The following is a 12214-nucleotide window of genomic DNA, read 5'->3' as shown; positions in this document are numbered from 1 at the left end:
CAAGTGCTGGAAAATGGGATTAGAACAGATAGGTACTTGATGGTCGGCACGGACACGATGGGCCGAAGGGCCTGTTTCTGTGCTGTATAACTCTGTCTATGTCTAAGGGAAAATACTGATGATGGGGTTTCAGGTGCTAGATGGATCCTGCCTGAAACAATTCCTGATACTATTGTGGAATACAAGGGTAGAAGAAAGAAATTGTTTTATACTCTAGAAACAATGTACAGCATGATAGACCAAGATGCATGTAAATAAGGTGAAGGTGATCAGAAACTGGTGAAGAGCTAAAATGGAAAAAAAAATTCAAGTTGCAGAAATATTAAATACCAAGCTTTAAATATGTTAGGAGATGACACTAAGTTGCACAGGGGGGCAGATTCAAATACTGGGGAAGATGCAAACAAGCTGAAGGAATGTGGTTAGATTGGCAAGATGGGCTGGTGATTAGGACAAAGGCATAATTTTTTTATTCATTCGTGGGATCTGGATGTCACTGTCTAGGCCAGCATTTATTGCCCTCGAGAAGGTGGAGGTGAGGCTGTTGCCTTGAACCGCTGCATGTCATGTGCAGATACATCCACTGTTGTTAGGGAGAGTGTTCCAGGATTTTGAGCTAGGAACAGTGATATAGTTCCTAGTTGACATCAAGTCCATATCGATGATTTGGATGAGGGGACCAAATGTACTATTTCCAAGCTTGCTGACTACATGAAACTTGGTGGGAATGTGAGTGGTGAGGAGGATGTTAGGCTTCAAGGTGATTTAGACAAGTTGAGTGAATGCGCAGATGCAGTATAACATGGATAAGTGTGAAGTTATCCATTTTGGTAAGAAAAATGGAAAGGCAGAGTATTATTTAAATGGTGATAAATTGGGAAAGGTTGATGTACAAAGGGACCTGGGTGTCCTTGTACACCAGTCACTGAAAGCAAGCATGCAGGTGCAGCAAGCAGTTAGGAAGGCAAATAGTACTCCCTTGCATCTGCCCCTGTCCTTCGAGGTGTTAGAAGTCACTGGTTTGGAAGATGTTGTTGATGGAGGCTTGGTGAGCTGCAATGCATCTTATATATGATACACACTGCTGCCACGGTGCATAGGTGGTGGAGAGAGTGAATGTTTAAGGCAAATGGTATGTTGGCCTTCATTGCAAGAGGACTTCAGTACCGGAGCAAGGATGCCTTACTGCAGCTGCACAGGGCCTTGTGAGACCACACCTGGAGTATTGTGTGCAGATTTGGTCTCTTTACCTAAGGATATACTTGCTGTAGAGGGAGTGCAATGTAGGTTCACCAGACTGATTCCTGGGATGGCAGGATTGTCGTATGAGGAGAGATTGGGCTGATTAGGCCTGTATTCACTGGAGTTTAGAGGAATGAGAGGGGATCTCATTGGAACGTATGCAATTCTGACAGGACTGGGCAGACTGGATGCAGGGATGAAGTTTCCTCTGGCTGGAGGGTTGGGGGGAGTGTCTAGAACAAAGGGTCACAGTCTCAGGATATGGGGTAGGCCATTTAGGACTGAGATGAGAAACTTCTTCACTCAGAGTGGTGAACCTGTGGAATTCTCTACCACAGAAGGCTGTGGAGGCCAAGTCACTGAATATGTTTAAGAAGGAAATAGATGGCTAGACTCAAGACATCAAGGGGTATGGCATTGAGACAGAGGTTCAGCTCTGATCATATTGAATGGCAGAGCAGGCTCAAAGGGCCGAATGACCTCCTATTTTTCTATGTTCTTATGTTAAGTCACAGCAGTCTGTGGCTTGGAGGGGATCTTACAGATGGTGGTATTCCCTTGCATCTGCCCTTGCCCTTCGAGATGTCAGAAGTCACTAGTTTGGAAGGTGCTGTTGATGGAGGCTTGTTGAGCTACAATGCATCTTGTATATTATACACACTACTGCCACTGTGCATAGGTGGTGGAGAGAGTGAACGTTTAAGGTGGTGGATGGGTGCCAATCAAGTGGGCACCATTGTCCTGGATGGTGTCAAGCTTCTTGAGTGTTGCTGGTACTGCAATCATCCTGGCAAGTGGAGTGTATGCCATCACACTTCTGACTTGTGCTTTGTAGATGGACAGACTTTGGGGAGTTGATTTACTCGGTATGGAATTCCTAGCCTCTGACCTGCTCTTGTAGCCACAGTATTGATATGGCTAGTCCAGTTCAGTTTCTGGTCATTGTAACCCCCATGGATGTTGATAGTGGGGGATTCAGTGATAATGCCATTGAACGTCAAGGGGGTGATTTAGATTCTCTTTTGTTGGAGATGGTCATTGCCTGGCACTCCTGTGGTGCAAATACTACTTGCCACTTAATCAGCCCAAGCCTGGATGTAGTCCAAGACTTGTTGCATATGGACTTGGACTGCTTCGATATCTGAGGAGTTGTGAATGGTGCTGAACACTGCAATCATGTGCAAACATCCCCACTTCTGACTTTATGATGAACGGAAGGTCATTGAAGCAGCTAAAGATGGTTGGGCCTAGGACACTACCTTGAGGAACTCCTGGGGTGATTCCTGGGACTGAGATGATTGACCTGCAGCAACCACAACCATCTTCCTTTGTGCTAGGTATGATGGGATCAAATGCTTAGTAATATTAAGAGAAATGGGAAGCTGGAAAATAAACTGAACTAGTTTATCTCTTGTGATCACATGAATAGTCGAGACCAATGGCATTTTCAGTTCAAACGGTGTTCGAGGGCAGCGAAATGAAGTTGTACCAAAACAGTGGGAAAAGAAAGGAAAGCAGATTCTAAGGGTAGGAAGGATGACGATTGGCAGGGAGGATCAGAAGGAACTTTGCCAATGTAGGAGCACGGAGTTGAATTTTTACGTTAGTGATCGGGGAGCAGGGAGATAACTTGTGCCTTTGATACCTGGGAGACAGTACAAGTTACATTTTGGAAGGTCGGGTGGGTGGTCGTGGTGTAATTGGGGCTGAGTACTTCCTGCCTGCAAGTGTGAGGAAAGTTTGTGGTAAACTATTTTAGTTTTCTACCTCCTAGGGCAACAGAAAAGAATGGTGTGTTTGCACTGCCAGAGTTTAAACCGTGTTTTGCCTTTTTTTTCTCTGCCAATATCACTGGTTTTGGATTAGTTTAAGGGTGGGAGTAAAGTTTCATTTATAGTGTTGGCATGAGGTAGTTTAGTGCTTTTATGTTTAGTTTTGCTGTGTTGGCAGTTGTCTTTTGAAATTTTGCAGCCAGCTACTGGTGCCTTTTAAGGGTATCAATTTGGCAAATTTCAGTCCAGGTGATTTGTAAGAATGAGTTAATTCACATTAAAAATTACATTTATGTAAAAAATAATTAAATCCTTGTAGTCTTTATCTAAAACAACATGGATGCTGTTTCAAAAATTAAGCTAGTCCACAGTGACACTAGCTGGCAAGAGTATGTAGTTACAATCATTAATTTTGTTAACTTTCAGTTGATCAGAAAGATACTGTTATGTAATATTAGGTGGTGCCCCATTGTTTTCCATGTCATGTAATGTTAACATTTACAACACCATTGACAGGTGCAGTACCTGATGAATATCAGACCATCCACTCTTTTGAATATATAATCAGTGATTCTGAGAGACAATGTAGGATAGGGGAGGGGTTAATTGTGGATGGGTCACTGAAACCAGCGGGCGTGTGATAGGTGAGGAAACTAATTGTTCTTGGAATTTATATCCAAAGGGAGTGGGAGGGTAGGAGTGGGGGAAGAGCCTTGTGGTTCTTTGCAAAATTGTGTAAAACTCAGCTTAATCTGAGTTTAAAGGTTGACGAAAATATGTGACAGTTTAATAGTTCCAAGCTGTTCCTTGGATTTAGCTGTGTGAAGTCTTTTCCTGGAACCTGGCTTAAAAGTCCAATATGAAAAGCCCTTTTGTTGCTAAAGTTTGTATCCTTTTCACTGCACAGAATAGTTGTTATCTGATTTTCTATGTAAAACTTCATCATTTTACTATTTGGGTTTTTATAACAACAACAGAAACTTGCATTTATATGTTACCTTTGTAGAAAAATGCCTACGGCATTTCATCAAGACATAAATATAGTGATGCCAAGCCAAAAAAAGCAGTTATTAGGGATGACTAAAAGTTTGGTCAAAGATGAAGCTTGTAAAGAGGATCTTAAAGTAGATGGAAAATGTCAAAACATAGGAGTTTAGGAAGTGAATTTCAGAGTATAGAACCTAAACAGCTAAAGGTGTAATTGCTGATGGAGCAGAAGGAGGGAAGGATACACCAGAGGCTGGAGTCAGAGATAGAGAGTTCACTGGGGTTGTGAAGCAAATATTGCAATGTCATAGGTGCAGTTAACATGAGGATGAGAATTTTAAATTTGATACATTGGAGAACCAGGAGCTAATGTAGGTCAACAAAGACTGGGATGGTGGAAGAGCAGGACTGGCCTGAGATAGGATGTGAGCAATAGAATTTTGGGTGTGCTGATTTTTAGCAATTGAGTCTGTAGATAGATATGGCTTGAATAAGGATTTTGGTGGCAAGACTAGGGCCAGCTGATGGTACAAAGATGAGGTAAGCTGTCTTTCTCCTGTAGGGTGATGGGAAGGACATGGGGCTAGAAATTCATATGAGCTGGAGGATGCCAAGGTTGTGGACAGAGTTTCAGCCTGAGAGACTGGCCAGGCAGAGTGATTGAAGTTTGTGGCAAACGTATGGAGTTTGCAGCAGGGCCAATGGTAATGGTTTTAGACTTTGATGTTCAGATGTAGAAAATTGAGACTCAAGACTGTATATTAGACCAACATTCTGATGGCACTGAGACAGTGGAAGAGTCAAGAGTTGATGGTGAGGTAGGCCTGGTATCATCAGCGTACGTGTGAAAATCATGAATGTTATTACCAATGGTATGTAGACATGGAAACTCAGTTACACAGCCCAATTTTGTTTTGAAATAATCTTCTGATTTTATTTTTTGTGGTGCAGGGGTTCAGGGATTCAAGTAATTATCTCTTTTTGAAGGATGTACAGACAGCACTTCATGCTTTGCTGGAATTCCTAGGATTTTCTGTTTCTTGAACTTTGTCAACAGAGTGTCCTACACTTGTCCAGATGGCATAATTAGATTTAAAATGTGAGTGAGACTTGGTAAAAAGGAGGTAGCTGGTTAGTCATTAATCATTAATGTTCACAGTGACTAGGCAACAGTTTCTCTGAGTTCTCAGTCTTTGAGATGATCTGTTGATACCTGTGCTGTATCATCTTTGTTTTCATCAAACCGAGATAGCTATTGATGGTGTATTTTTTTTTTTCACAATTAAAATTGTAAGACCAGTGAGTTATGATTGGTCTTTCAAGCTTAATGGGATTCCTGATTGTTTTTGGGAATGAATTTTGTGACTCTGTCCATATTTGTGAAGTCTATAAATCATTGGCCTCGATATCACAAGTAAACGATAATTGAGTCAAATTTGCCATTGGTACTTTCTTGGATACAGTGTCGGTCACTTCCATTTGCTTGTTGAAGCCCCAGGCCAAATTATGGTATAGCAGTACCCTCTTGTGATCTGAACTGGATATTCTTATGTATTTTTGCATGCGTATTGCTTCAGTCTCCAAAAGTAATGCAAGCAAATGCTGGATAAGATGAGGTTTTGTCGGCATCATGGGTAAGATGAGGTTTTGTCGGCATCATGGGTAAGATGAGGTTTTGTCGGCATCATGGGTAAGATGAGGTTTTGTCGGCATCATGGGTAAGATGAGGTTTTGTCGGCATCATGGGTAAGATGAGGTTTTGTCGGCATCATGGAGTTGCTTTATTTCAGAACTTAAGCATATGGAACCACAATTGTGAACAGAGTCACTTATATCAATCAATATAACTTCTTTGTATGAAAACACAAAATAACTGCGCTGTCTTCTCCACATCAATGGATTGCCTTATTTGATTTTAACAGCGTAATTCCTCTGCCTAGGGCAAAACCATTTTCCTGCAGTTTCCAGTTTCTCTCCTGTCAATGCAGAAAAGGCGTTCACTGGCATTGCCATCGCTAGGTCCCCCACTGTTGGTGTCCTGGGGGTTACCATTGACCGGCAGCTGATCTGGACTAGCCATGTGAATGCTCTGGCTGCGGGTCGGTGGGGGCTTTGAGTCCTGTGGCGAGTGACTCACCTGGCTCCCTAGGGCCTGTCTGCCATCTGTGGAGCATAGGTCGGGAGTGTGGCGGAGTACTACCTGCTTGCCTGGATGGGTGCAGCTCCTGCGGTCAGTCAGGTGGTGGGCGGGGCGCAGCCTGCTCGATTGGCAGCACATCCACGGGCTTTTGCCCCTTCTGTCATGGATTTATCAAAGGGAAATCATGTTTGACAAGCCTACTGGAGTTTTCTGAGGATGTAACTGGCAGAATAGATGGGGGTGATGACATGAAGCTTGTTGGGAATGAGTGATGAGGGTGTTAAGAGGCTTCAAGGCACTTTAGACAGGTTGAGTGAGTGGGCAAATACATGGCAGATGCAGTATAATGCGGATAAGTATGAAGTTAGCCACTTTGGTAGGAAAAACAGAATGGCAGCGTATTATTTAAATGGTGATTAGATTGGGAAATATTGATGTACAAATGGACCTGGGTGTCCTTGTACTCTAACCACTGAAAGCAAGCATGCAGGTGTGGCAAGCAGCTAAGAAGGCAAATGGTATGTTGGCTTTCAATCAGAGAGGACTTGAGTATAGGAACAAGGATGTCTTACTGCAGCTGTATGGGGCCTTGTTGACATCACACCGGGCGTATTGTGTGCAGTTTCAGACTCCTTGCCTCAGAAAGGGTATACTTGCCATAGAGGGAGTGCAATGTAAGTTCAACAGACTGATACCTGGGATAGCAGGTTTGTCATTTGAGGAGAGATTGGGTTGACTAGGCCTGTATTCACTAGAGTTCAGAAGGAGAGGGTATCTCATTGAAACATGTGAAATTCTGACGGCGCTGGATGCAGGGATGATGTTTCCTCTGGCTAGGAGGTCTAGAACAAGGGGTCACAGTCTCAGGATACAGGGTAGGCTATTTAGGACTGAGATGAGAAACTTCTTCACTCAGGGTGGTGAACCTTTGGAATTCTCTACCCCAGAGGGCTGTGGAGGCCAAGTCACTGAATATATTTAAGGAAATAGATGCCTCGACTCTAGACATCAAGGGGAATGGAGAGAGAGCAGATGTATGGTGTTGAGTTGGAGGTTCAGCCATGATATTGAATGGCAGAGCAGGCTCGAAGGGCCAAATAACCACTTCCTATTTTCTATGTTTCTAACAGCTTAACCTGGCAATACCCCTGTTGAGTTCAAATGAATAAAACTTTAACAGCAGTAGCAGCTGTGAGCAGTCAATAAAATGTTAAACTACATTTTATCATCTCTAGCAAAGTGCTTTAGACATCCCATCTGAACTGTAGTGTATATCTCCTAGCATTGCCCTCCTGTGAATTTAACTTGGAAGGTTGAATTTAGCTCAATATTACCGCACACTACACTAAATTCCCCCTGTAGCAACCTAGTCATAAACTCCTCCATGACAGAAATAAGACTGTCTTCCCCCTCCTGAAATGGTAAACAGAAAGGTGGGGGTGGTGGTGGGGAGGTGAAGAGAAGAGAGAACACTCTACTGAAAATTCTGTGCACAGTATTGTTCAACACACACAGACACATTGCTGTAAAAATGGAACTTGCGTACCATGACATCACAAAATGACTTTAGTATTCTAAGAAAGGAGTCTGTAATGTAGGATTTAAAGTTAATTTTCTGATGCTCTCATCTGAAATATTTATTAAAACCTCAGTTTAGACTAATTATGCTTTGGTGCTATTGGTAGTGTTTTGCCTGACTGATTTTTGGTTCAAGCGCTGTTCCAAGACATGGAATCTGCACTGACACTCAATATTGAGTGATTGCTGCTTATGGAAGATGCCATTTGCTTTTCAAATGGACATGAAATATCTCATGGTGCTACTTGAAGAGCAAGCCATTTTTCCAGTGTCCTGACTTTCATTTTTCCACAATATGGTTGGGGATGAAGAAAGTCATTCAGCCCATCTACATCCATCCAAAATTATCCTTTTTTAAAAAAAATCTAATTTCAGCACTCAACTGTTTCTGATGAATTCAGTTTTCAGATTCACTGTTGACCACTTTGTGGGGGGGAAAGAAATTCCAGTCATTAGCCCTAAATTCCTTTTACAAGTTTAAGCCACAATCTTATTGAATGGCAGAGCAGGCTCAAGGATGGCCTGCTCCCCATTCATATGTTTGCACATTTCCTTATCCTACTCTTGTATTTTAATTTAAAGTAATATTCCAGATTTACCATTTCTTGTAACTATCTTCTAAAATAGCCTCCAAATGTCTTTCTAGGCTGCAAATACCAAGTTTCTCCTCAGTTTTTCCTCATAATTCAAGACATTTTGACAGGGATTAGCCCCATGTTTTTTTTTAAATCTGCATTATCTCATGGGCTTGAATGTGCCTTACAACTTTGCTGCTAGAAGTTCTATGCAGTACTTGATATGATCCGACTTCCTGTGACTTTTATTTTGTGGTCTAACTGTGTAGTTCAGTGTTCTGTTGGCTTTTGTGACTGCTGCCTAACATTGGTTGGATATGTTGGGCCTCATTTACTCAATATCCTCAGCCAAGATAAAGCAAGAAGACTACTTCAACATTCATGGAGTATGCATTTTTTCTTAATTGTAGTACTTAATGCTTGCAATAAGTTTCATTGTTTTGCCTTGCATATTTTATCCAACTCATTCTGCAATACTTAGGTGCCTCCTGTGGTTCAACTTCTAGTTTGTGAACATTGGGAAATTTGACAACTTAGAGTTTCTGAAATCAACTTATGTAGACTATAAATGATCATGGTCCCAACACCGAGTCCAGAAATATGTTGTCTTGACATAACCCTTCTGATACTTGTTTTTACCCATCTAAATTTTTTCGACCAGAACCTAATGCTTAACCTGAACGTGTACAACATTGTTTAACTGAACTTTTGGTGTGGAATTTTAATAATAACAGCATTGTAAGGCTTTCCACAGTCCACTTAGATTGGTGATTCAGAGCTTTGGAAGAGGTTGCCAGGCAACATCTTCCCCTTAGAAATCCATACTGCCTAGTAGGTTTTTTGGAAAAGAAAATTCCATAATTTTACACAATTAATGGGACCCTAGTATGTTCTGCCCACTTTTCAAATATGGGCACCAGGCACCCCAATTAAATTGCTGGTACTGCCCCAGTATCCAAAAACACTCACATAATGATGCTGCTACCCCAGGAATCTCTGCCTTCTTTCCTTTATCTCGCACTTATCACTTTGTGATTAATGTTGGCTGTTTCTGAGAATTTGCTTGTTTTGAGCCTTTTAAGGCTGTTCAGAATTTTCATACAGTTGAGATGAAAGTTAATGAATTTATCTCTGGCTGCAGAGAGGGCATGTTGCTGATGACTTCCCTTGTGACTAATTGGAGAAGATAATTAGACACTGTATTTCGTTACTGAAAGTTCATTTGTTTCAAGCTTATTTTTTGTTTTAGGATTTTCGATTTCTTCTGATAGTGACCTGTTTTATTGGATCCTCCCTGATCATTCCTTTTCATGTGTTCCTGCAGTCTCTTATATTTATCCCAGTGAACCATTTTCCTTTGCCTTTCCCTGCAGGATTCAAAGAAATTGCTTTTCTTTATTTTCCTTCAGGTTTATTAAATAATTTAGTGAAATTTGTTTACTCTGAGCTTGTAGGATAAACACATTCCAAATGCCTTCATGTTCAGAATTATTCCTTTTTAAAATGTTCCATTTGTCCTTTAAAGATTAATTGGCCTTTCATTTAATTTGTTTGTGGGATCTTATGGTGTTCACCCACATTACAGTATTATGTTCCACGGAATAATTGGTTGTGAAACACTAGAGGAATTGCATAAATGCAAGTCTGTAATTTGTTTATCACTTTTTTCAAGGTGCTTATTTAAAAATATTAGCGCACATTCTATCTGAGAGTGTAATAGCACTACCTGTATTTTCTAACATTGCATTTTTTTTTCAGGCTAAGGTTATCGGAAATGAAAATAACAGCAAAGGTGGCTATCATACTCCTACTGCTTCAAGTCCAAGTGCAGAGGAAAAACTTCCACAGGACAATGCACCTTTCTGAACAAGAGCTGTTCTCTTCATACCTGACTCACTGAATCCCAAATCTACACAAATTGAATTTAGTGCTGTTGCAACCATCACGTTAATGTACATATGGTTATTTGATGCCTATTTGATGAAAAGTACAATACTGCTGATCTCCAGGAAATCTGATAACCATTTTGTAATATGTAAAACTTGAACAAAGATATTGACCTTCAGAATTCTTCTGTCAAATTTGAAAGATCATATTCCCTTTATAAAGTTGTTGTCACTATTTGAAAACTAGCTTTGACTACCTTAAAACCTCAGTTTCAACAAAGTAGCAAGTACTTGGCACACTACTATTAACTCCCATTCATATCATACTAGCCTTACTTTGTGCTTTAATGCCACTTTTATATGTATGGTCCAACTCTGGGATAATAGTGGATAGACTTTCCAGTACTATTTAAGCTTGTATAGGATGATTATGTGCCACAACAGACATCATTTCAAGAGTGTGTATTTGGACAGGGATTACTTCTGCTTATGTTGTACATCCAGCAGCTTTAAATATGTATGGTTAGTACATTTGTTAGTGATTGAAGCAAGCTGAAGTTTCTTTTTAAAAATAAAGCCAAAATACTAGATAGTTACAAGCTATGATTTATATCCAGTGGGCTATAAGGGATATAAATGTGAAATTTTGGTGGGTTTTAATGGAATGAATCACAACGTAGGTTTTAGTTTAGAATATTTTGATGCATTATGGGTAATATCTGACCGTTTCTATTTTCAAACAAAAGGTGGGGGTTGTTCTGTTCCATGTATGCCAGGATATAATTGTACATTTCCCTTTCTATCACTAGAATGCTCACAATAAAACGTTGGCTATTAAAGCATTCCAAAAGAATGTGTTTTTTTTTTCCCCTGATTGACCTAGAAGTCATATCCCTTTCTTTCTTCACCTGCCCTCCCCACTTCCCCCTCTTTGTAACTTAATTTTCTGAGAGTGGACAATACTTCCAAAATATTCAAATCTAATTTTTCTCTTACAATTTTCACTGGCAACTAGATGCCTGAACTGGATATTGTACATTTTTGAGTATCTGGTGGGTTGGGGGCTGGGGGTGGGACAGCCCTGGCACATTTGATGGGCTGAATGACCTGTTTTCAAGCTGTAACATATGACTCTGCTTATGTATACACAATGGCAGTCCAGGTACACAGTATAACTGGCTGGTCTCTATTATTGAGTTACAGAATTTACTGATGCTGTATAACTGGGTGTTTAAGCACCTAATATGTAATTTGTATTTGCTCTCCGCTGTTTTTTCATCCTACAAAAGAAAATTAAAAGAAAGCAACAGAACCATAAAGTGGTATAACAAATAATTTAACTGAAGTGTCATCAGTTGTGAATTTTATTTTTTTCGTGTTAAAATTGTTAATGTTTTGAGTGCTGCACCAATGTAACTTTAGAAAAGACTAAACCAAGGAAACATAAAAATTGGGCCACTGGGAAAAGCTTTCTCTAAACTCCCTTCCCTGTCCTTGACCTGAACTTAATCCAAGGTGGCTGCTGGGCAGTCAGCTCCTCACTATGCACATCAACCTGTGGCCATCTGTTGCTCTTTCTCCCCCTTAATCCGCTTCTGTTTTAAATTCCCCTGATCTAACAGTGGGTGCATTTTAGCCCAAACTTCAAGTCATTTAAATGGCCTGTTAGTTCAAGTCCTTTTCCCTGACTTTGATCTAATAAAGATTTGGAAAAGTCTTGTACATGGATTTTCTCTCAAATTCGGCTTCTAACTTCTGGACACCAAGACCGTGTTTTTGTGCTGGACTATGTAGGAATAAATCTTCCAAGACTCTGCTCCCCTTTGATCTGAGAGTTGTGGAACAGATGGAAAATCTATGTCTTGCTTCAAACTTGGCTTCATTATGCTGGACTTCTCGACATCATGAAGGTTCTTGTGCTTTGGACTACACTGTCTATACTGTAAGACCCAAGTTTGTTTCTGATCTCTTTCACAATATTTAAGTAACTTTGTGTTTCCTTTCCCCACTGCTGTGAGTGAAACTTCAGGCTCT

At 40.7% G+C, this 12214-nt stretch overlaps 1 protein-coding gene across 4 annotated transcripts in view; it reads left to right on the top strand.

Moving 5' to 3' along the window:
- The window catches only part of LOC121286904 (tumor protein D54-like), a 71768-nt gene extending 60269 nt beyond the window's left edge, over positions 1 to 11499 (top strand). For all 4 annotated transcript variants that reach the window (XM_041204141.1, XM_041204139.1, XM_041204140.1 and 1 more), the window contains one exon: positions 10053 to 11499. In XM_041204141.1, coding sequence (XP_041060075.1) covers positions 10053 to 10160 — 108 coding nt within the window. In that variant the 3' untranslated portion in view covers positions 10161 to 11499. The remainder of the gene's footprint in view (positions 1 to 10052) is intronic.
- The last annotated feature ends 715 nt before the right edge of the window (positions 11500 to 12214 follow it).

Source organism: Carcharodon carcharias, chromosome 14 (assembly GCF_017639515.1).
Source record: "Carcharodon carcharias isolate sCarCar2 chromosome 14, sCarCar2.pri, whole genome shotgun sequence".
Taxonomy (NCBI): domain Eukaryota; kingdom Metazoa; phylum Chordata; class Chondrichthyes; order Lamniformes; family Lamnidae; genus Carcharodon; species Carcharodon carcharias.
Note: the sequence above shows the minus strand (reverse complement) of the source record. Positions and strands in the feature narration are given on the sequence as shown.